This window comes from Molossus molossus, unplaced genomic scaffold (genome assembly GCF_014108415.1).
Source record: "Molossus molossus isolate mMolMol1 unplaced genomic scaffold, mMolMol1.p scaffold_m16_p_18, whole genome shotgun sequence".
NCBI lineage: Eukaryota > Metazoa > Chordata > Mammalia > Chiroptera > Molossidae > Molossus > Molossus molossus.
The window spans coordinates 62,842,049-62,865,297 of NW_023425353.1; the positions used below are offsets into that span (position 1 = coordinate 62,842,049).

The window sequence follows — 23,249 nt, forward strand, 5'->3', positions numbered from 1 at the left end:
ATATTATATGTCAATGAGAGTTCCACAATGCAGGGGGAAAGTGCTACTCTAGGCTAAGAACTGGAGGTGAGTAGAGAGTAAAAGATACTTGGTACTGCAAGAACCCAGAGAGAAGAAACTTTAGTGCTGATATAAACAGAAATCAAAAGATACTATGGTTGAGATTTAGTAGACGTTACTACTACATGATGTTTCTGAAGTGGTCATATCTATTACCTGATGTCGTTTGATAATATCTTTCAATTTGTTAGCCAACTTCAGATCAATGTCTGGAATGAGGTAGATGTTGGGTCTGGTCAGACAATTGCTCTGGGAAAAAAGAACAGATTTTAAATTCTCTGGGTTTTGAAATAATGTCACATTATTTAAGCATCATTCTAACAGCAAAAGTTGGCACTCAAAGCCTTACTGCTTAAAATGGGAAGATGTACTTTGATAAGTAAAAGAATGTCAATATGAAACATAGGTGTTCAACGGGCTATTTAATGACCCCAGATCCCTTCTCTGCAGCTACGTACACCTGGACATAAAAAATGCTGAGAATTATGACCTAAAGAAATTCATCATCTTCTTCATTAAGGCACAAAACTGACATATTAATCCTTCTAGCCAATTTTACCTGAACTTACCTTACCAGTCTAATGTAGTGTTTTCACTTATACCTTTTGTTGGCTGGGGAGAAGTGTGGACTCATTTTGCCTCATTATATAAATTAAAATGTAAAGAATGGCCTTGGCTGGTTTGGCTCAGCGGTTTGAGCATTGGCCCTCGGAAAAAGAGTCCCAGGTTCGATCCTGCTAAGGGCACGTACCTTGGTTGCGGTTCGTTCCCAGCCCCGGTTGGGGTGTGAGTGGCAACCATTTGATGTGTCTCTCTCACGTCAATGTCCATCCCGTCCCGTGTCCCGGCCCCCGCCCTGGATGAATACAAAAAAAGTGTCCTCGGGTGAGGATAAAAAAAATAAAAAGTAAAGACTGTGAATTATGGCTCTTTCTCCCCCATTTCTAATTTTACATAAAGAGGTGACCAAAACATGCATATGAATTCCCCAAACCATCACCAAAAATCAACCAGCAAACAAAAACCATTCAGTTATTTCTCTAGCTAATAGTCCATGAGACAAATTTTAGACATTAGTTAATGATAATAGCTAGCTAAGTTTTTGCAAGCTGCCTCTCTCCAGGAAGGTTAATTTAATAATCATTATAAATTATCAACCAGTAAAATTAGTAGGAAAGAAAAGAAGAAAATTAAGTGTTCTCTCTTCTAGGTTATAATCTAGTTAAGGAAATAAAACCTGTATTTATGGCACAACCATAAATCATATCCAAAGAAAATCAGTGTATAAACAAATGATTAGTAGGATGAGAGAGTGTTTATATTAAACGTGAAAGAGATTCAAATACTGGGTTTGGTGAAATTCAAAAAGAAAAATATCACAGATCATTTCACCAGAAGGTTAAGGTTGACATTCCATAAATGACAAGTTTTAGTCATTTAGCAGGAACCGAACCAGGGACTCTCTGGTCCGCGGGCCAATGCTCTAACCACTGATCAAAAAAACCGGCCAGGGCCAGTCTTTACATTTTAAGTAATTTATATAATTAGTCATACTTTATAGCTCTAATTCCCCCCAAAACCCATAAAAATAACAGAACAATATATTTCAGAAAATTTTTCTTCCTTTGATTTTTTTGGCAATCTAATAAAACTAATCTTAGAACTGAAAGTATATCCAAGGAAAAAATTTGTAATAATTTAACTTTCTTAGTTACCTGCACCAATGTTTTTTCAATATTCATAAACATCTCAACATTACGATCCATTCGGGATGGATTCTGTAGATCAAACCTCCGCCTAAAAAAAACAAAATAATAACTGGTTAATTTGTCTGCCATCTTTTTTTTTTTTTTTATCATCCTCACCCGAGGACATTTTTCCATTTTTTGTTCAGATAGAGTGGGAGGAAGAGAGAGGAAGAGAGAGAGAGAGAAACATCAATGTGAAAGGGACACATTGAGTGGTCGCCACCCGCACAGCTAACCAGGGCCGGGGACAAACTGCAACCGAGGTACGTGCCCTTAGCGGGAACCGAACCCGGGTCCCTCCGGACCGCAGGCCGATGCTCTAACCGCTGAGTCAAACCGGCCAGGGCTGTCTTCCATCTTAAACAAAAGTAAAAACTCAGTTGTAGCCTGGCTGGTGTGGTTCAGTGGTTGAATATCAACCCATGCACCAATTCGCTTCCTGGTCAGGGCACATGCCCAGGCTGTGGGCGTAATCCCCAGTGGGGGGCATACAGGAGGCAGCCGGTCGGTGTTCTCTCTCATGGATGTTTCTGTCTCTCTCCCTAAAATCAATAAAGAAAAAAACAGCCCCCAGATCCAAAACAACTCAGTTTTAGCATTCAATGAAAATGAGTTGGATAGATTTGGAAATTAAAATAGCATTACAAGACCTGGCTGGTCTGGCTCAGCAGTTAGGGCATTGGCCCACAGACCAGAGAGTCTCGGGTTTGATTCCAGTTAAGGGCACGTACCTCAGTTACATCCCTAGCCCTGGTTGGGGTCATGTGGGAGGCAACCAGTCATTGTGTCCCTATCATGTTGATGTTTCTCCTTTCTTCCCTCCCTCCCTCCCTCCTATTCTATCTAAAGATAAATGGAAAATTAACCTCAGGTGAGGATTTTTTAAAAAGCACTATGAAATGTATAAGGGTATTCTCTCAGTCATATAAGGAAGCAGTGTCAACACCTAAACTATTACATTTTAAGACATTAAGATCCAGTCCAAATGAAGTATCTGTCCCATGAAATACTCTGTTTTCCTTAAATCTAAGATATTTTATATCATACAGAAAAGGAAGCCCCAGATCCAAAGGCAGTAAGCTACTATACCATTCTTCAAGTATAAGAAAAGTCTATCGCCCTGGCTGGTTTGGCTCAGCGGTTAGAACATTGGCCTGCGGACCAGAGAGACCCAGGTTCAGTTCCCGCTAAGGGCATGTACCTTGGTTGCAGTTTGTGCCCGGCCCTGGTTGGGGTCATGTGGGTGGCAACCAGTCGATGTGTCTCTCACAACGATGTTTCTCTCTCTCTCTCTCTCTCTCTCTCTCTCTCTCTCTCTCTCCTTCCCTCTCTCCCTCCCACTCTATCTGAAGATAAATGCAAAAATGTCCTCGGGTGAGGATTAAAAAAAGAAAGAAAAGTCTATCAACTTTGTATATGCTTAAAAGTCACTGTTCAAATTCAACAGTGTCTTTGTTCTCTTTGAGATTACTATTGTCCTAAATGTGGTAAAATTCATCTTTTTACCTTTACTTGATATCTTTCCCCATGTCTCTGTATATAAGTACTCAAGCATAACATTTTGGTGTTATCTTCACCTATTCTTAGTCATATACATGTGGTTAAGTCTACAAATTTGAATACTTTCTCCATATTTTTTATTCAATACTTACTTTACGTTTGCTCCATTTCAATTCCAGGGAGAGAAATACAGCTACCTTAGTGATTGAGAGTGTGGGCTGTGGAGTTAAACTGCATTGGGTTCTAATCTTGACCAGTTTCTATATATAGTCTTGAGTAATTTACTAATCCAAGAATTAATTTCTTCATGAGACAATGGAGCATTATGAGACTTTTTGAAGGTTAAATGAGATGTATACATTAAAAGTTTAGAACAGTATTTATGCTGTTAGTAACTGATCAATAAATGTTAATGAGAATGGTAACTTTTTTAAAAAAAATCATTAATTACTACAATACACTAGCTAGGATTAGGCAGTCTGAATCCAGAGCTACACTCTTTTAATCTCACATCTTCCTGTTTTACAGTGGAGATGCTCCACAACTTCTCCAACCTTTCTTTCTAAACTATGCAGCCTTTCTGGGATGTCACCACCCACTCACTCCCAGGGTCACTGCATAAGTCACTTCCTCTATGAAGCTATTTCTGTCTTCCTTCGTGATCATAACATCCTGTGCACACTGCTGTTACAGAATCACCTTATTGGTGAGATATCTCATCAGATGCCTTGAGGACAAGGACCAGGGTTTTTAATATTTTCCTATGTAGCCCTAGTGGGTAATAGGATGTGTGTTTGTATAAAACAAACCACTCAATAAATTAATACTTATTATGACCGAGGTCTATTATTATGACTTTTGCATGACTATGCTAAAATTGAAATGTTTCCTAAAATAATTCCAATTAAGAAATTAAGCAGCCGGGCCTGTGTGGCTCAGTGGTTGAGTGTCGACCCATGCACTAAGAGGTCACCAGTTTGATTCCCGCTCAGGGCACAGGCCCAGGTTGTGGGCCAAATCCCCAGTGAGGGGCATGCAGGAGGTGGCCAATCGATGTTCTCCCTCATTGATGTTTCTATCGCTATTTCCCTTCCTCTCTCTCTCCCCCTTCCTCTCTCTCTAGAGTCAATTAAAAAAAAAAGAAAAGAAAAAAAATTAAGTGTCCACTAAAACACAGAAATAGGTCATTTAAAACAGGACTAGTTACAGTTTCTAAAATGGCATGCCCAGCCGGTGTGGGTCAGTGAACTGAATTTTGTCCCATGGACTGAGAGGTCCCAGTTTGATTCCTGGTCAGGGCACACACCCGGGTTGTGGGCTCAATCCCTAATACGGAGCCTGCAGGAGGCAGCTGATTGATGTTTTTCTCTCACATCAATGTTTCTTTTTTTTTTTTTTTGCATTTTATCTTTAGATAGAGCAGGAGGTAGAGAGGGAGGAAGAGACAGAAAGAAACATCAACATGAGAGAGACACATCGAGTGGCTGCCACCCACACAACCCCAACAAGGGCCAGGGACAAACTGCAACGGAGGTACGTGCCCTTAGCGGGAACCGAACCCAGAACTCTCCAGTCCGCAGGCCGATGCTCTAACCGCTGAGCCAAACCAGCCAGGGCTCACGTCGATATTTCTCTCTCTCTCTCCCTCCCTCGCTCTAAAAACTCAATGAAAATATTTTAAAAATAAAAATGGCACCCTGGCTGGTTTTGCTCAGCGGTTAGAGCATCGGCCCACAGACCAGAGAGTCCTGGGTTCGGTTCCCACTAGGGGCATGTACCTTGGTTGCAGTTTGTCCCCAGCCTTGGTTGGGGTCGTGTGGGTGGCGATGATCAATGTGTCTCTCTCACGTCCATGTTTCTCTCTCTCTCTTCCTCCCTCTTTCCCTCCTGCTCTATCTGAAGATGAATGCAAAGATGTCCTCAGGTGAGGATAAAAAAAATAACAATAAAAATAAAAATGGCATGTACATAAGACAAAATCCTGTTCCAAGCTACCATACCTTAATTTAACCTTGGTACACAGAACTTTTCCTAAATCCTTTTTTTTTTTTTTTTTTTTTTTTAACATAAAGATTTTTTACCAACTTTGAGAGGGAGAGGGAGAAAAAGAAACATTGATGTGAGAGTGAAACAATGAACAGCTGCCTCCTGCATACCCCTACTGGGGTATTGAGCCCCAAAACACGGGCATTTAACCTGACTGGGAATCAACTTGGCAACCTTTCAGTGCACCAGACAACGCCCAACCAACTGAACTACAACCAGCCAGCACTCTTGGTTTTTGAGTATCATCCTTCCCTGATCTTTTCTGAGTAAAGGGTAGGTTAGAAATCCCACACAATTTCCATTAACTGGCAAGACAACCCATTACCAGCTGACTGGGACAACACTCTGACAGCTGACAACTTCCCATGGTTCTTTCAGCACAATAAAAAGAAACATGTGTATGTCTCCCCTTCCTAAACACAAGGTCATTCTTTCACAGGCTCCTGATAACAGAAGAACTAGATCCAGAAATGCATCACATACAGAACTGCTTACGTAATAGTTTACTCATTATTTAGAGAAACAGCTTCCTTAATAAATGATTCCGATAATGGGGCTGAAGGGAATTATCTCTTTTACAAATCTGAGGAATAGTCTGAAAGTGGTCATTAAACAAATTTAAATAGGGTGACTTGGATAGATCTAAATATTCAAAACTAAATAGAGAATCAAGAATTTCTTCTGCCTTTCCAACTGTTGAATAAAGTTTCTCTTAAGGAAAATATGCCAGCTAATAAATGAAGAAGGAATAACAGTCTTTAACAAGAAATAATCTATTGGCATTTTTGGATGTAGGCACAAAGTAAATTAGAACTCTAAACAAAAGACAATTTACTTTACATGTTAATCATAATGTACTTATAGTATCCTCTAACACCATACAAACAAGAAACAGGATTTAACATTAAATAACTTCTATACCACATTAAAACATGCAAATAAATACAAAAACTTACCATCCCTGTTCATTTTTATACTTGTAAGCAGCCCCAAGAATGTGACATAAGGTACCTCCAGCTTTGAAATCCATGAAACATTTTGCCTAAAAATGATACAAGTTACACATGAGAAAAATAAAAGTTCTAACGAAATAACTTATGTCTGAATTCTAAGTTTTATAAACTCAAAGATATAAACAACACCTTAAATACTTTCTGGAAAAAATGGAAATATAAAGAAAATTTTCCAAAATGGATTAAAATAATTCTTTTCGAATTCAACTAACATATTACTCTTTAAATAAAGTCTGTAAAAAACATTTACAAAAGATACATCAAAATGTTTCAAAAGGAAAAACTAAAGGACAAACAGTGATATATAACGAACTCCAATGGTAAGTATAAAATTTTATTTTTAAAGCATATTAAGATTCCAGTAACAATTTCCAACAATATGGTTTTCCTGTTGAATACGCAATATTAGTATTCATTAAAATTTTTTACAACTTAGTTTCCTAACTTTAAATGATCAAAAACTATAACTGAATTCCTGTTACATTTTAACAAATACTAAAACACTGCATGCATTACTATATTTAACTATATACAGATACATAGCTAAAACCTGCACGATTTAAGAGATTTTCAGCCCTGCCTGGTTTGGCTCCGCGGTTCCAGTGTCAGCCCTCAGATGAAAGGGTCGAGTGCTCAATTCCAGTTAAGGGCATGTACCTGGGTTGCAGGTTTGATTCCTAGCCCCAGTAGGAGTCATTCGGGAGGGGCCAACTGATGTTTCTCTCTCACATCAATGTTCCTCCCTATCTCTGTCTATCTCTCTCCCTCCCCCCCCCCTCCTTCCCTTCCACACTATCTAAAAAAATCAATGAAAAAATATCCTTGGGTGAGGATTAACACAAAAGAGGGATGCCCAGCTGGTGTGGCTCAGTGGATTGAGGGTCGTCCCATGGACTGAGAGGTCCCCGTTCGATTCCTAGTCAGGGCACATGCCAGGGTTGCGATCCCCAGTAGGGGACATGCAGAAGGCAGCAGATCGATGTTTCTCACATAAATGTTTCTCTCTCTCTAAAAAAAAATCAATAAAAACGTTTTGTTTTTGTTTTTTTTTAAAACAGCTCATGTTCTTAAAATATTCTCTGAAGCAGAAGCACAGATTGTTATGGGTAAATTCCTCTTGATTAGTATTTAAAAACCTAAGGAATAAAAGGACAATGGAGTACCAATTCCTGACCTTTGCAAAGCCAGTGAGACCCTCCCTATTTTATGTGAGATCTCAGCAGCTGCACACCCCAATTAGAGACTCGGGGGGTCAGGGATAGCTCTAATAGGCTGTTTCTATTCCCAGCTGAGTGACTACATTGTTTTTGATAAGTTGTTCTATCTCTGGCAGCTAAATTGGAAATTCAATCTAATCTTATTCTGGATGTATATAAGTGGTGTCATCCTATTTATAGTCGACCTAAACTTCTGCTGAGCAGAATGAAACCTAGAAAAGCTAAATCTAACTGCAGCATTTAAAAGTGCTTTAAATTTGTGCCAGTGTCCTTGTTTCTTTGATTTATTAATTAATGACAAGGTTGGGCTAACAACTGATAAAATGGCTGGGTAGCTCAGTCGGTTAGAGCATTCTCCTAGAGCATATCTCCTTGATATGCCAAGGTTGCAAGTTTAATTTCTGGTCAGGGCACATACAAGAATCAACCAATGAAGGCATAAATAGATGAAACAACAAATCAATGTCTCTCAAACCAGTATTAAAAAAATATATTTTTTTAAAGAAGGGGGACAGTGTGTTTGTGTGGGTTGAATATACACGTTAATAATGTCATGTTTTGGCCTATTCATCAAGAAATGACTATCAGAAAATGAATCTAAGAAGTGAATCAGCCCTGGCCAGTTTAGAACGGTTAGAGCGTTGGCCAGCGGACCAAAGAGTCATGGGTTCGATTCCGATCAAGGGCACATACCTCGGTTGGAGTTCAGACCCCAGCTCTGGTCAGGGTCGTGCAGGAGGCAACCAGTCAATGTGTCTCTTTCACATCAAGGTTTCTTTCTCTCCTTCTTTCTTTCTCTCTCTCTATCCCTCCCTCCCTCCTACTCTATCTGAAGATAAAAGGAAAAATATCCTTGGGTGAGGATTAAAAAAAAAAAAAAAAGTGAATCAAGGAGCAGAAACTGAATATGTCCAAGAAATCAAGAAAGTTCACAGGCCGTGGTTAGAGTGTCGGCCTGTGAACAAAAGGGTCACAGGTTCAATCCCAGGCCCTGGTTGGGGTCATGTAGGAGGCAGCCAATCAAAGGGTCTCTCTCACATTGCTATCTCCCCCCGCCCCCTTGTACTCTATCTAAAAATCAATGAAAAAATATCCTCGGGTGAGGATTAACAACAACAACAAAAAGTTCAGGGAATTCAGTCATCTTCATACCTGAAAACCTAGGGGGGAAAAAACATCACCTCGACTCCAGAACCCTTTTATCTCACAAGTATGACGACTGTCTAATAATTCATAAATTTCTGTGTATTTTAACTGCTTTGGAGTTTAAAATAGTGCTTTCTAGACATAGTTCCCAATTTTATTAGTAAAAGAAATTATAATACAGTTGACCTTTGAACTTGAGGGTTAGGAGCTGACCCCCACCCCCTGCACAGTTGAAAATCTATATATAACTTTTGACTTTCCCCAAACTACTAATAGTTTACAGTTGATGGCAAGCCTTAGCAACATAGTCGATCAATACATATTTTGTATGTTATATGTATTATATACTATATCCTTACAATAAAGCTAGAGAAAAGAAAAAGAAAAACACTTTAAAAAATTCATTTACAGCATTTACTGAAAAATATATGTAGACCCACGAAATTCAGAACTCATGTTATGCTCTGGCTGGTATGGTTCAGTGGTTAGAGCGTTGGCCCTTGGACCAGTGTCTCGGGTTCGATTCTGGTCAAGGGCTATATATGTACCTCAGTTGTGGTTCAGTCCCTGACCCTGACTGGGGTCTTGTGGGAAGCAACCAGTTCACGTGTCTTTCTCACGTCAATTGTTTCCTTCTCTCTCTCTCCCTCTCTTTGAAGATAAATGGAAAAACATCCTCAGATAAGAATTAAAGAAACAAACAAAAAAAGAACCCATATTGCTTAAAGGTCGACTATAGTCATATTATTAGCATCTCTACTCCCAAGTAATCACTGCTGTAATTTCTTATTCTTGGGGAGAACAATGAGCATTATTCTTGCCACCAATTTTTGAGAATTTATGAGGCACTATATATATATTACCTCATTTACTCTTCAAAACGTCCTACAAACTTGATTTTTTTTTTTCCCTTTATTGATTTTAGAGAGAGAGAAAGGGAGGAGAGAGAGGCAAAAACATCAATGAGAGAGAACACTGACTGGCCGCCTCATGCATGTCCCCCACTGGGAATCAGGCCCACAACCTGGGCATGTGCTCTGATCAGGAATGAACCGGTGACCTCTTGGTGCATGGGTCTATGCTCAACCACTGATCCACACCGGCCGGGCTAAATTTGATTCTTTTCATCCCATTTTACAGATAAAAAAGTGTTGCTGACTCTAGCAATATGGCAAACTAAATAACCAGAAAACTCTACCACTACAATTACACATTGAATAAAATACACAGACATTATTGTTTTCATCTCTCTCCTTCTCACTTCCTCTCTCTAAAAATCAATGAAAAGAAAAAAAAAAATTTTTTTAAAGTCCGGCAGGTGTGGCTCAGTGGTTGAGTGTCGACCCTGCACCAAGAGGCTGCCGATTTGATTCCATGTCAGGGCACATGCCCAGGCTGTGGGCCAAATCCCCATTGGGGGGCATGCAGGAGGCGGCCAATCAATGTTCTCTCTCGTTTTTCTCTCTCTCTCCTTCTCACTTCCTGTATCTCTAAAAATCAATAGAAAGGAAAATAAAATATATATACAGACATTTTATTTTTTTTATCCTCACCCGAGGGCATTTTTCCATTTTCTGTTCAAACAGAGTAGGAGGTAGAAAGAGGAAGAGAGAGAGAAACATCGATGTGAAAGGACACATCAAGTGGCTGCCACCCGCACGACCCAACCAGGGCCGGAGACAAACTGCAACCGAGGTACGTGCCCTTAGCGGGAACCGAACCCGGGTCTCTCTGGACCGCAGCTCAACGCTCTAACCATTGAGCAAACTGGCCAGAGCTACACAAACATTTTAAATGTGTGGCTGCATTTCTAGAAAGGAGACAAATCCCCCTGTGTAAAAATCAAAGAAAAAAAGTCAAAATAGTAAACTTGTGAGGTAAAATATACAACCCTAGACTGATACAAGGGTGGGGATAATGAGGACATTAAATAGGCAATAATGTCAACCTTGATCACCTAAAGCCTAGGGTTTTACTGTCAATACAAGGACAGGAAATAAGAACTTAGAGTTAGACATAAGAAACGAAGAACATTAGAACAATCACCCATCACACACATAAAAAGCCAGGGTTGTCAATAGGTGGCACCACGTGGAAAAGAAAAGCTAGAAAAAATATCTGCCAGGCAAAAACCAAAAAGAAAAACAAGCTTCCCTCTCAAGAGACTGTGGGTTTGGAACTGATAGTAACCACTTAGTCTAGGAATCTCACCCTAAATTTAAAAAAAAACTGATCCTAAATTTGGCAGGTCCGCTGAAGTAACTTAAGAGCAAATTCTCAGCCCAGGCCAACAGGACTCCCAGATAAATACTTAAGGAGAGTCCACAGGCCAAAACTCAAACATGCACAGAATAAAACACAAGTGTTTTTAAATCAACAAAGAGCAAGATTAGAATGCTAAAATTTTTAAAAAGAAAAACTATAACAGAACTTGAAAAAATTCAGAATATATAAAATGATTAAAGACACTAAAAAGAGAAAGATCTGAAATATGTATATACACAATTCCAAGAATGAATAACATTCAATGAAATAAGCTGGGCTGGCGTGGCTCAATGGTTGAGAATTGACCCATGCACCAAAAGGTCACCTGTTTCAATTCCCGGTCAGGGCACATGCCCAGGTTGTGGGCCTGATCCCCAGTGGGGGACATGCATGAGGCAGTTAAGCAATGTTCTCTCTCATCGATGTTTCCCTCTCTCTCTCTCCCTCTCCCTTCTTCTCTTTCTAAAATCAATACAGAAAAAAAACAAAAACATTCAATGAAATGAAAAGGACAATTGTCAGGTTGTACAAATTGGACAACTAGACACAAAAGAATAAAATTCCTGCCCTGGCTGGTTTGCTTCTGCAGTTCAAGCATCAACCTAAAGACCAAGGGTCTCGGGTTCGATTCCCAGTCAAGGGCATGTACATGGGTTACAGGTTCAATCCCTGGCCCCAGTCGGGGTTGTGTGGGAGGCAATCAATTGATGTGTCTCTCTCAGATCGATGTTTCTCTCTTTCTCTTCCTCCCTCCCTTTCACTTCACCTAAAAATCAATGGAAAACTATATCCTCGGGAGAAGATTAACCAAAAAAATAAAAATAAAAGTTTCCTTGGAAATTATAAAGGTTATAAATCCTGTTTCAAGAAACACATCAGTCCTGAGGAATATATTAAAAATATAAATAATAACCCACACCTAGACAGTCTATAGTGCAACTGCAGCACAGTAAAACAAAGTGAACATGAAAAGCAACCTGAGGGGGAAAAAAACACCTAAAAAGCCCAATCAACTGAACTGATAGATTTCTCAACATCAGTAATCTGAACAAGTTACAAAGAATCAGTATTAAGCCCGGCCAGTGTGGCTCAGTGGATTGAGCATCCTCCCACTGACTGAGAGGTCTTGGTTCAATTCCTGGTCTGGGCACATGGCCCAGCTGCAGGTTCTATCCCCAGTAGGGGGTGTGCAAGAGGCAGCCAATCGATATTTCTTTCTCACATAGATGTTTCTTTCTCTCTAAAAAAAATCAATAAAAACATTTTTAAAAAAGAGTCAGTATTAAAACATGTTCATAATGTAATAAAACTATAAATGTATAATTAAAAAAACCTAACCAGCCCAATCATCCTTTGAAATAATATGCAAGCCCTGGCTGGTATGACACAGTGGTTAGAGCATCAGCCCAAGCACCAAAAGGTCTCAGGTTTGCCCGGGCGGTGTGGCTCAGTGGACTGAGCGGCTCAGTGAACTGAGCATCATCTCATAAACTGAGAGGTCCTGCTTCATTTCCCAGTCAGGGCACATGCCCAGGTTGTGGACTCAATCCCCAGTAGGGGGTATGTAGAAGGCAGCCGATCGATGTTTCACTCTCACACTGATGTTTCTCTCTCTCTAAAAAACTCAATAAAAACATATTTAAAACCAAAATAAGGTCTTGGGTTCGATTCCCAGTGAAGGGCACATATCTGGGTTGCAAGTTCAATCCCTGGCCCCAGTTGAAGGTACATGCAGAAGGAACTAAAAGATGTATCTCAATGTCAGTGTTTCTCTCTCTCTCTCCCTCCCTTCTACTCTCTCTAAAAATCAATGGAAAAAATAACCTCAGATGAGGATCAACACTTAATCAACAACACCAAAAACCTGTTAATCAAAAGACATCATCGTAAGAATAAAAAGATAAGTTACCAAGAATATATTTGCAATATTTCAGACAAAGGACCCATATCCAGAATGCATAACAATCAATCTTTTAACCGCTGAGCCAAACCGGCCAGGGCAACAATCAATCTTTTAAAAGAAGAGAGAAAGACAAGCCCTGGTCAGGGTGGCTCAACAGTTAGAACACGGCCCGCAGACCAATGAGTCATGGGTTCGATTCTGGTAAAGGGCATGTACCTCGGTTGTGGTTTGGACCTCAGCCCTGGTCGGAGTCACGCAAGAGGCAACCAGTCGATGTATCCCTCTCACATCGAAGTTTCTCTCTCTCTCCCTCCCACTCTATCTGAAGATAAACAGAAAAATATCCTCAGGTGAGGATTTAAAAAGAAGACAGCCCTGGCCATTTTGGCTCAACAGTTAGAATGTCAGCCCTCAGACCACAGAGTGGCGGGTTCCATTCCTGGTCAGGAATTCCATACTTGGGTTGCAGGTTCCACTTCCAGCCCTGGTCGGGGTTGTGCAGGAGGCAACCAATTGATGTGTCTCTCTAACACCAATACTTTTCTCTCTCACCCTTTCCCTCCCTCCCTTCTACTCTACCTGAAAACCAATGGGGAAAAAAATCCTCAGGTGACCCAGCTCAGTGGTTGAGCATTGACCCATGCACCAATAGGTCACCAGTTCGATTCCCGGTCAGGACACATGCCCAGGTTGTGGGCCAAATCCACAGTGGGGGGCATGCAGAAGGAGGCCAATAGATGTTCCCTCTCATTGATATTTCTCTCTTCCTAGTCCTTCCTCTCTCTCTCTCAAATCAATAAAGAAAAAAAAAAAAAACAATTTAAAAAGAAGAGAATCTCAGCCGTTACCTCTCACTGAACATCAAAATTAACCCAAAATATATAAAACCGAACCCTATGAAATTCTAGGAAAAGAAATACGAAGTAGTCTGTGATTCTGGGGTATGCAAAGGTTTCTTAGAACACAAAAAGCACAAATTATAGAAATCAGTAAATTGGAATTCATCAAAATTCAAAACTTTTGCTCTTGGAAAGATATTAACAAGAGAATAAAAAGGCAAATCAGACTGGAGGAAATATCTGCAATATACATATATCATTAAAAAACTTTTATCCAGACATATATAAAGAACTTAATTAAAAAAAAAAATGTGCAGGAAAGAACACAGCAGGCCTGAGGTTACTGTCCTCAGCAAGGCCTGTCTACCAATTTGCCCCTCGGCTGGTGTTTGGGTTTTTGACTCGGAGTATTCCTAATCAAAAGTTAATAGATAGGAAGGATGGTTCACTTGTCCTGACTATTTGTGCAAAGAATGTGGTTTATGATGAATTTCTGCTTTCCTTCTCAGAGTCTGGAATTCTCATATGCACTAGGCAAAAGATACCAGCCCCCACAGTAACCTTCAGTGTGAGTCTCTAATGGACTTCCTCTGGCAGCAACACCACATTATGTGCTGCTGCATTTTCATTCCTGAAGGAAGAGTGCACTCTATGTGACCCATCATGTGAGAGAGAGAGCACAAGGAAGCCTGCAGCATGGATGAGCACACCTGTGTCTCTTTCCTCTGTGATTCCACTACATCCTATACTTACTACATAGCTTTAACAAATCTTAGTTGTGAGTACAACCGTACGCTGAATTCCATGAGTCTTTCTAGCAAATCTCTGAATGTGGAGGTAGTCTTGGGAACCAAATAAAAAACTGATTTGTAGACAACTCACAAAAGATTATATGCAAATGATTAATAACCAATAAAAAGATGGTTAATATCATTAATTATTACAAAATTACAAACTCTAGAGCTTACACTGCATACCCACCAGCAGGTAAAATTACATAGCATAATCATACCAAATGTTGAAGAGAATGAATGCAAAGGAACTCTCATACACTGCTGGATGGTACATAAAATTATATATCTATCAAGAAAACAGTCTGGCAGTTTATTAAAAAGTTAAGTGTTACCAATTCTATGACCCAAACATTCCATTCCTAGGTATTTACTCAGGAGAAATGAAAACACGTCCACAAAGACTTGTACAGGACTTCTGTTCAAGATGGTGGAGTAGGTAAACGCAGTACTCACCTCCTCCCACAACCACATCAAAATTACAACTAAACTACAGAACAAGTATCATTCAGAACTGCCTGACATGGAGCTGAATGGAAGTCCTACAATTACGAAATTAAAGAAGCACCACATCGACACTGGTAGAAGGGGCAGACGTGCGAATGGACGGGTCCCACACCCTCATGTGGCAGATAAAATCAGGAGGGATACCTCAGGTGCTACCTGAGGGGTGAGGGGGCCCCGTCCCACACCAGTCTCCCAGCTCAGGGTTCCAGTGCCAGGAAGAGAATCCCATTACTTCTGGCTGTAAAACCAGCGGGAACTGAGGCTGAAGGAGGCTGAGGCTTCTGGAGTCCCAGTCAGCTCCTCTCAAAGGGCCCACGCACGGACTTACTTGGACTGGCTCCTTCTAGGTTCCAGTGTTGGGGAGGCAGCTTGAAAGGCACAAGAGACATACAGGTAAGAACTAAAGTGTTCAGCATTGGGGCAAGAGCTGTAAGGGCAGCATTCTCCTGGACAGACTTGGTGTGGGAGGCCATTGTTCCTTTGGTGAGCCCTTCCCTTGGGCAGCAGACTGGCACCATATCTGAGACTCCAGCAACCTGGCTCACACTGTTTGCCCACCCTGGTGATTCCCTGAGGTCCTGCCCCACACATTGTTTGGGCCCACCTGTTTCCAGTGTGTGTTGGGCCCCTAAACCACTGATCCTCCAAAGGAGTCAGAGGCCAGGGATCAGTGGGCACAGCCAGTCCTTGGAGCTGACCAGCCTGAGTAAATCCCTCCCACTGATGTGCCAACAGCAATCAAGACTCAATTACAACAGAAGGGTGCACCTAGCTCAATTACACTATGGGTGCACCTAGCTGGAGTGATCAGGGAGGGCACTGGATCCTACAGGACACCTGCAACAATAGGCTACCCTACAAAGCCTAGAAGACAGCAACTCTACCTAATACACAGAAGCAAACACAGAGAAGCAGCCAAAATGAAGAGACAAAGAAACATGTCCCAAGTGAAAGAAAAGAACAAAATTCCAGGAAAAGAACTAAGCAAAATAGAGATAAGCAATCAATCAGCTGCAAAGTTCAAAACTCTGGTTATAAGGATGCTCAAGGAACTTAGTGAGACCTTCAAAGAACATAATAAAATCTTCAAGGAACTTAAGGAGAACTCTAAGGAACTTAGTGAGAACATCAACAACAGGAAAAAGGACCAGTCAGAAATGAAGGATGCAATAACTGAAATAAAGAATAATTTAAAGGAAATCAATAGTAGAGTAGGTGAAGCCAAAAAGCAAATCATCAATTTGGAAGCAAAATGCACCTAATCAGAAAAGAAAAAAGAATAAAAAACAGTGAGGATAGTGTAAGGAGCCTCTGGGACAACTTCAAGCGTACCGACATTCGCATCATGGGGATGCCAGAAAGAGAAGAGAGAAAGCAAGAAACTGAAAACCTACTTGAAAAAATAATGACAGAAAACTTCCCTAACTTGGTGAAAGAAACAGATATACAAGTCCAGGAGGCAGAGAATCCCAAACAAGATGAATCCAAAGAGGCCCACACCAAGATACATCATTATCAAAATGCAAAAGGTTAAAGACAAAGAGAGAATCTTTTTTTTTTTTTTTTGAGTACATGCCCCTAGCGGGAACCGAACCTGGGACTCTCTGGTCCACAGGCCAATGCTCCAAACGCTGAGCCAAACCGGCCAGGATAAAGAGAGAATCTTAAAAGCAACAAGAGAAAAGCAGTTAGCTACCTACAAAGGAGTTCCCATAAGACTGTCAGCCGATTTCTCAAAAGAAACTTTGCAGGCCAGCCCTGGCCAGTTTGGCTCAGCGGTTAGAGCGTCGGCCTGCGGTCCTGAGAGACCCGGGTTCGGTTCCCGCTAAGGGCATGTACCTCGGTTGCAGTTTGTCCCCGGTCCTGGTTGGGTCGTGTGGGTGGCAACCACTCGACGTGTCCCTTTCACGTCGATGTTTCCCTCTCTCTCTCTTCCTCTCTCCCCCTCCCACACTCTATCTGAACAAAAAATAGAAAAAATGTCCTCGGGTGAGGATAAAAAAAAAAAAAAAAAAAAAGAAACTTTGCAGGCCAGAAAGGAGTGGCAAGAGATATTCAAAGTGATGAAAAGTAACGACCTACAACCAAGAGTTACTCTATCCTGCAAAGCTATCATTTAGAATCGATGGACATATAAAAAGTATACCAGACAAGAAAAAGCTAAAGGAGTTCATCACCACCAAACCAGTATTACATGAAATGCTGAAGGGTCTTCTTGAAGGAGAACAAAAATGTGAACAATAAAATGTCAATAAATACATATCTACCAACAACTGAATCTACAAACAAAATGAGCAAGCAAAACAGAAACATACTCATAGATACAGAGAACTTTTTGTTGGTTGCCAGATGGGAGGGGGATTGGGGGAATGGGTGAAAAAGGTGAAGGGATTAAGTAATAGAAATTGGTTGTTGCACTGATGAACCTCAAAGCAAAAGGGGGAGGGAGGGTGGGAAGAGATAAACCAAAGAAATTCTATGCATATATGCATAACCAATGCACACACACAATAGTGTGGGGAAGGCAGGAGGGGGGCAGGAATGGGGAGGAGGGGCCAGTGTGGGGTGGGGGGAGACATCTGTAATACATTCAACAATAAAGCGAAAAAAAAAAAAAAAGACTTGTGCATTAACACTGATAGTAGCTTGACTATAAAGCTGGAAACACGCATATTCCCATCAAACAGCTAAGGACAAAAAAAATAGTAGTTTAGGCCTGGCCAGTTTGGCTCAGTGGTTAGAGCATAAACCTCAGACCAGAGAGTCTCAGGTTTGATCCCCAGCCCCAATCAGGGTTCTGGGGGAGGGAAACAATTGATGTGTCTCTCTCAAATCGATGTTTCTCTCCTTCTCTCTCTGTCTCTCTGTCTTTCTCTCTCCCTCCCTCCCTATCTAAAAAAAAAAAAAAAAAAAAAAAATCAATGGCAAAGTATCTTCGGGTAAGGATTAAAAATAAACAAACAAAGAAATTTGTGTTTTATCCATACAATGGAATACTAACCAACAACGAAAACAACCCACTGATACATGGAATAACACATATGATATGTATATCAGAATTGGTATGCTGAGTGAAAGAAGTGAGGCAAAAAAAGATTATATACTGTGATTCCATTTATATAAATTTCCGGAAACTGTAAAATCTGTAGTGTCAATGGTTGTCAGAGAACAGGGGTGGAAAGGAGGTAGATTACAAGAAAACTTTAGGGGATGATCAAAATGTTCATTACCTTGAATTCATCATATTTTAAATATGTATAATTTATTGTACATCAATCATACCTCAGTAAAACTGAAGGGAGAACGTTATGAGAATAGAGAAAAATTTTTAAAAGTTAAGAAAAACTCTAAAATACATAAAACATCATCCTAATACATCAGAAATACAATGCCAGTGAACTGGTTTCTACTTGTCAATCCATATGGTATGAAAGGAACTACAGATCTGTCATTAACATTGGTCATAGTTTTTTGGAGCCCTAGTCAACATCTGGCCCAGCATGCCCTCCACCTGGCATACAGGTCCAGTGAAAGGAATACACAAGTTTCCGGATTGTGTTGATGTTCTTTATTTTTTATCCTCACCCGTGGACATTTTTTCATTTTTTGTTTAAACAAAGTGGGAGGGAGAGAGAGGAAGAGAGAGAGAGAAACATCGACGTGAAAGGGACACATCGAATGGCTGCCACCCGCACGGCCAACCAGGGCCGGGGACAAACTTCAACCAAGGTACGTGCCCTTAGCGGTAACTGAACCCAGGTCTCTCTGGACTGCAGGCCAACGCGCTAACCGCTGAGCCAAACTGGCCAGGGCTGATGTTCTATTTCTTACCTGGGTTGTGGTTAAATAAATGGGTGTTCTCTGTGTAATGATTTATGTCAACATTTGTTTTATTCATTTTCTGTAATATTTTACAGTGAAAAGTGTTTTTTCTTTTTTTTTTTAAATCCTTACTGAAGATATTTTTACATTTATCTTCAGACATAATAGGAGGGAGGGAGAGGGAGGGGGGAGAGAGAAAGAGAGAGAGAGAGAGAGAAACATGGATGTGAGAGACGCATTGATTGGTTGCCACCCACACGACCCCAACTGGGGCTGGGAACTAACTGCAACCGAGGTATGTGCCCTTGGCGGGAATCAAACCCGGGACTCTTTGGTCCGCAGGCCAACAACGCTCTAACCACTGAGCCAAACCAGCCAGGGTAGTAAGAAGTTTTAAAGAAATGAAACTAAATCATTGTTCCACAAAGTCAATGTCCAAACCATTTCACTTAATGGCTGCTTGCACTCTACTTTCATCAGAGTCTCAGCTACACACTTAAAGGGCCAACTTCCGCCCTGGCCGGTTTGGTTCAGCGGTTAGAGCGTCGGCCTGCGGTCCTGAGAGACCTGGGTTCGGTTCCCGCTAAGGGCGTGTACCTCGGTTGCAGTTTGTCCCCGGCCCTGGTCGGTCGTGCGGGGGGCAGCCACTCGATGTGTTCCTTTCGCACCGATGTTTCTCTCTCTCTCTCTGTTCCTCTCTCTCTCTCCCACTCTACCTGAACAAAAAAATGGAAAAATGTCCTCGGGTGAGGATAAAAAAATAAAAATAAAATAAATTAAAAAAAAAAAAAAAAAAAAAGGGCCAACTTCCAAAGCATACACAACACTCATGTTTGTTTTTCTAGTCCCATGTTCCCAAAGATAGTCTCCCACTCTGAAATTTATAGAATGGCAGACTATAAATCAGGTCAAAGTTACAAATTAAATTGTAATTAATTTTTTTAGATGTGACAACTCAAAATTTTGGACATCTCTTGAATATATTTAGAATCTTCAGCTACTTTAGACTCTGACTTATCTTTCAATATCCTTCTAGGTTCTCATAGCTTTGTTGTTTTTAAATATAGATGCTTATGATCTTTTTAAAGAGGCAGAATACAAAACTGATGCTACCCTAACATCACAATTATGTTTATGTTACATATACATATGTACTAAGCCTTGAATGGATTATGAGAAAACGAGAATTTTTATTTGTGGTGAAAGTGAAAATACTTTTTTTAATCCTCATCCGAGGACATTTTTGCATTTCAGATAGCGCAGGAAGAAGAGAGGGAGAAAGAGAGAGAGAAACATCAATGCGAGAGAGAGACATCTCAACTGGTTGCCACCCACACAACCCCTACCAGGGCCGGGGACAAACTGCAACTGAGGTGCGTGCCCTTAGCGGGAACCAAACCCAGGTCTCTCTGGACCGCAGGCCAATGCTCTAACCGCTGAGCCAAATCAGCCAGGGAGAAAGTGAAAACACTTTTTTCTGTTTCAATTTATATACATATATTTGTCTATGTCAGTGGTTCTCAACCTTCCTAATGCCACAATCCTTTAACACAGTTCCTCATGTTGTGGTGACCCCCAACCATAAAATTACTTTCATTGCTACTTCATAACTGTAATTTTGCTACTGTTATATCTTAGGCAACCCCTGTGAAAGGGTTGTTCGACCCCCAAAGGGGTTGCGAACCACAGGCTGAGAACTGCTGTCTATGTAATATAGTTTTAGCCTTATGAAATAATTTTTTTTTAAATCTTTATAACTTCTCCGCTAGTATTAAATATACCTAATGTTGAGCCAGCTTTTTAATACCCAGCATGATTTAGAAAGTGAGTTATAAAGTTCCACTTTGATTTTTTTTAAAAAACGAATCAACCCAAATAGTGAACTTACACCAGTAATGTTCATTCACCAAAAACCACACACAAAAACAACATTTTAAGGTAAATAGCTTATAAGTTTCACTAAAACATTCTTTGCTTTATGTCTCTCATCCACTTTTGTTTTACACCATTACACATTATGTCAATCCCTTTCATTTGGGAAAATGCTACACACTACTTTGAAAGGAAGAAAAGCACATCTGCTCCCACCAGCACTAAGCCATGAATTATTTTTAATTTTAGTTTATACCTAAAAATATTCCTCCCTGATCTTTGAAATATGGACAGTTAGACCAAACTGAGTCCCTTCCTCCAGAAACCTTGTACTCTGGCTTTCCCCTTAGTGCCAAAAGATGATTGCTCAGCACAGTCACCTTTGTCAATTATTTCTTACTCCAGCACCACAACAGTCACGCCCCTGCCTCCATCACAAAGTTCCACCCCCTTAAACTTTTTCAATTCCTTTCTGACCTCTCTGTTCTTTTTGAATCCACTGCTTCCTCCTTGGCTGTTTCATAGATCACTTGGATTATGAGAGCAGCCTCTTCATGGAAAACTAAGTAGCTTTCAAAGACTCCGATCTCAACAGCTTCCAATCAGCCTGTGGGATTATCCTAAAACCCAAAATTGACTGAGTCACCTTCTACTCTCTCCCTTGTAGTTAGTTCCCCATCACTTTTAGGATAAAAGCCAGACTTCTAACATAGTAAACTTACCCTTTTTTTAAAGCTGATTTTGTTGTTGTTGTTGTTCAGATAGAGTAAGGAGGGAGAGAGAGAGAGAAACATCGACGTGAAAGGGACACATCGAGTGGTTGCCACCCGCATGACCCAACCAGGGCCGGGGACAAACTGCAACGGAGGTACGCGCCCTTAGTGGAAATTGAACCCAGGTCTCTCTGGACCACAGGCCAATGCTCTACTGCTGAGCCAAACCGGCCAGGGCCCTTTTATATCTGATTTTAGCCGATCTCTCTGCCCACTGTCCTCAGTTAAACCTTGTTGAGCTATCTGAATTAACCTTAAAGTACATTTTCTCAGGCCTTTATGCTTTTACATGTTGGTGTCACTGCCTGAAAATCCCATCCTCCAGCATTTCTTTTTTTTTAATCCTCACCCAAGGACATTTTTCCATTTTTTTGTTCAGATAGAATAGGAGGGAGAGAGAGGAAGAGAGAAAGAAAGAGAAACATCGACATGAAAGGGACACATCGAGTGGCTGCCGCTCACATAACCCAACCAGGGCCAGGGACAAACTGCAACCGAGGTATGTGCCCTTAGTGTGAACCGAACCCAGGTCTCTCTGGACCGCAGGCCAATGCTCTAACCACTGAGCAAAACCGGCCAGGGCGAAAGAAGCACTTTTTAATATGGGTTGCTGAGATAACCAGATAATCACATAGAAAAAGATTAAACTAGATCCACTGCTCTTAATGAATATCAAGATAAATTCTAAATAAATGAAAGAGCTAACTATAAAAAATGAAATCATACAACTACTCAAAGAACACATGGCTGCATTCCTGTATCACCTACAAGTGGAAAAATCTTCCTACCGCGATAAAAAAAAAAAAATTGCAATAGCCTGGCCAGTGTGGCTCAGGGGATTGAGCGCTGTCCCATGGACTGAGAGGTCCCAGTTCCATTCCCGGTCAGGGCATCTGCCTGGGTTGTGGGCTGGATCCCCAGTAGGGGGTGTGGAGGAGGCAACCAATCAATGTTTCTCTCTCATATCCATGTTTCTCTTTCTCCCTTTTGCTCTAAAATAACAATAAAAAAAATTTTTTTTAAATCACTATATTTGAATAAGAAATAAATGTCTTATGGTATTTTATGGCAAAAATACCATAAGCAAAGTAAACACACTTACTGCAAGATCAATAAAACAATACTATTTCTTTTGTTGTTGTTAATCCTCACATGAGGATATCTTTTTCAGAGTGGATGGGGGGGAGAGGGAGGGAAAGACAGAGAGAAAAGAGAGAAACATCAACATGAGAGAGAGAGAGAGAGAGAGACATTGATTGGCTGTGTCCTGCATGCACCTCGACTGGGGCTGGGGATCAAATCTGCAACCCAGATACATGCCCTTGACTGGGAATCGAACCCATGACTCTTTGGTCCAGGGGCCAGAGCTCTAACCATGAAGCTACGCTGGCCAGGGTAAAATAATACTATTTCTTATTCTAAATTTTATCTGTAAGATCAGCAAATTGTTAAAACAAAAGGTTAAGTGATAAAATAAGAACACCCAATTCAGAAGTTTAAGAGATTTTAAAAAGATCTACTGATAATAAATTCAGTGGAGGCAGCAAGCAGCAGACTGGAAACTGCAAAAACCCAAATCACAGAATTAGAAGATAAAAGTCATATGAAAAGATATGCCAGACAGTCCCTAGAAATCTAATATTTGTACAATCAGAGTTCAAAAATATACTTAAAGGTGTAAAGATAGCAGAGAAGACTAAAAGACTGAATGGTCCCTGGGCTAAAGAAACAGAAATGAATAAATAAA

The 23,249-nt window shown here is 40.7% G+C and overlaps 1 protein-coding gene across 1 annotated transcript in view; it reads right to left on the reverse strand.

Annotated features, from left to right (window-relative positions):
• Window positions 1-23,249, reverse strand: part of SMARCC1 (SWI/SNF related, matrix associated, actin dependent regulator of chromatin subfamily c member 1) — a 157,698-nt gene that overhangs the window by 122,791 nt on the left and 11,658 nt on the right. The window contains exons 3-5 of the mRNA XM_036266186.1: window positions 6,311-6,396; window positions 1,776-1,857; window positions 217-309 (exon numbers count right to left, since the gene is read on the reverse strand). Of these exons, the coding sequence (XP_036122079.1) occupies window positions 217-309; window positions 1,776-1,857; window positions 6,311-6,396 (261 nt within the window). The remainder of the gene's footprint in view (window positions 1-216; window positions 310-1,775; window positions 1,858-6,310; window positions 6,397-23,249) is intronic.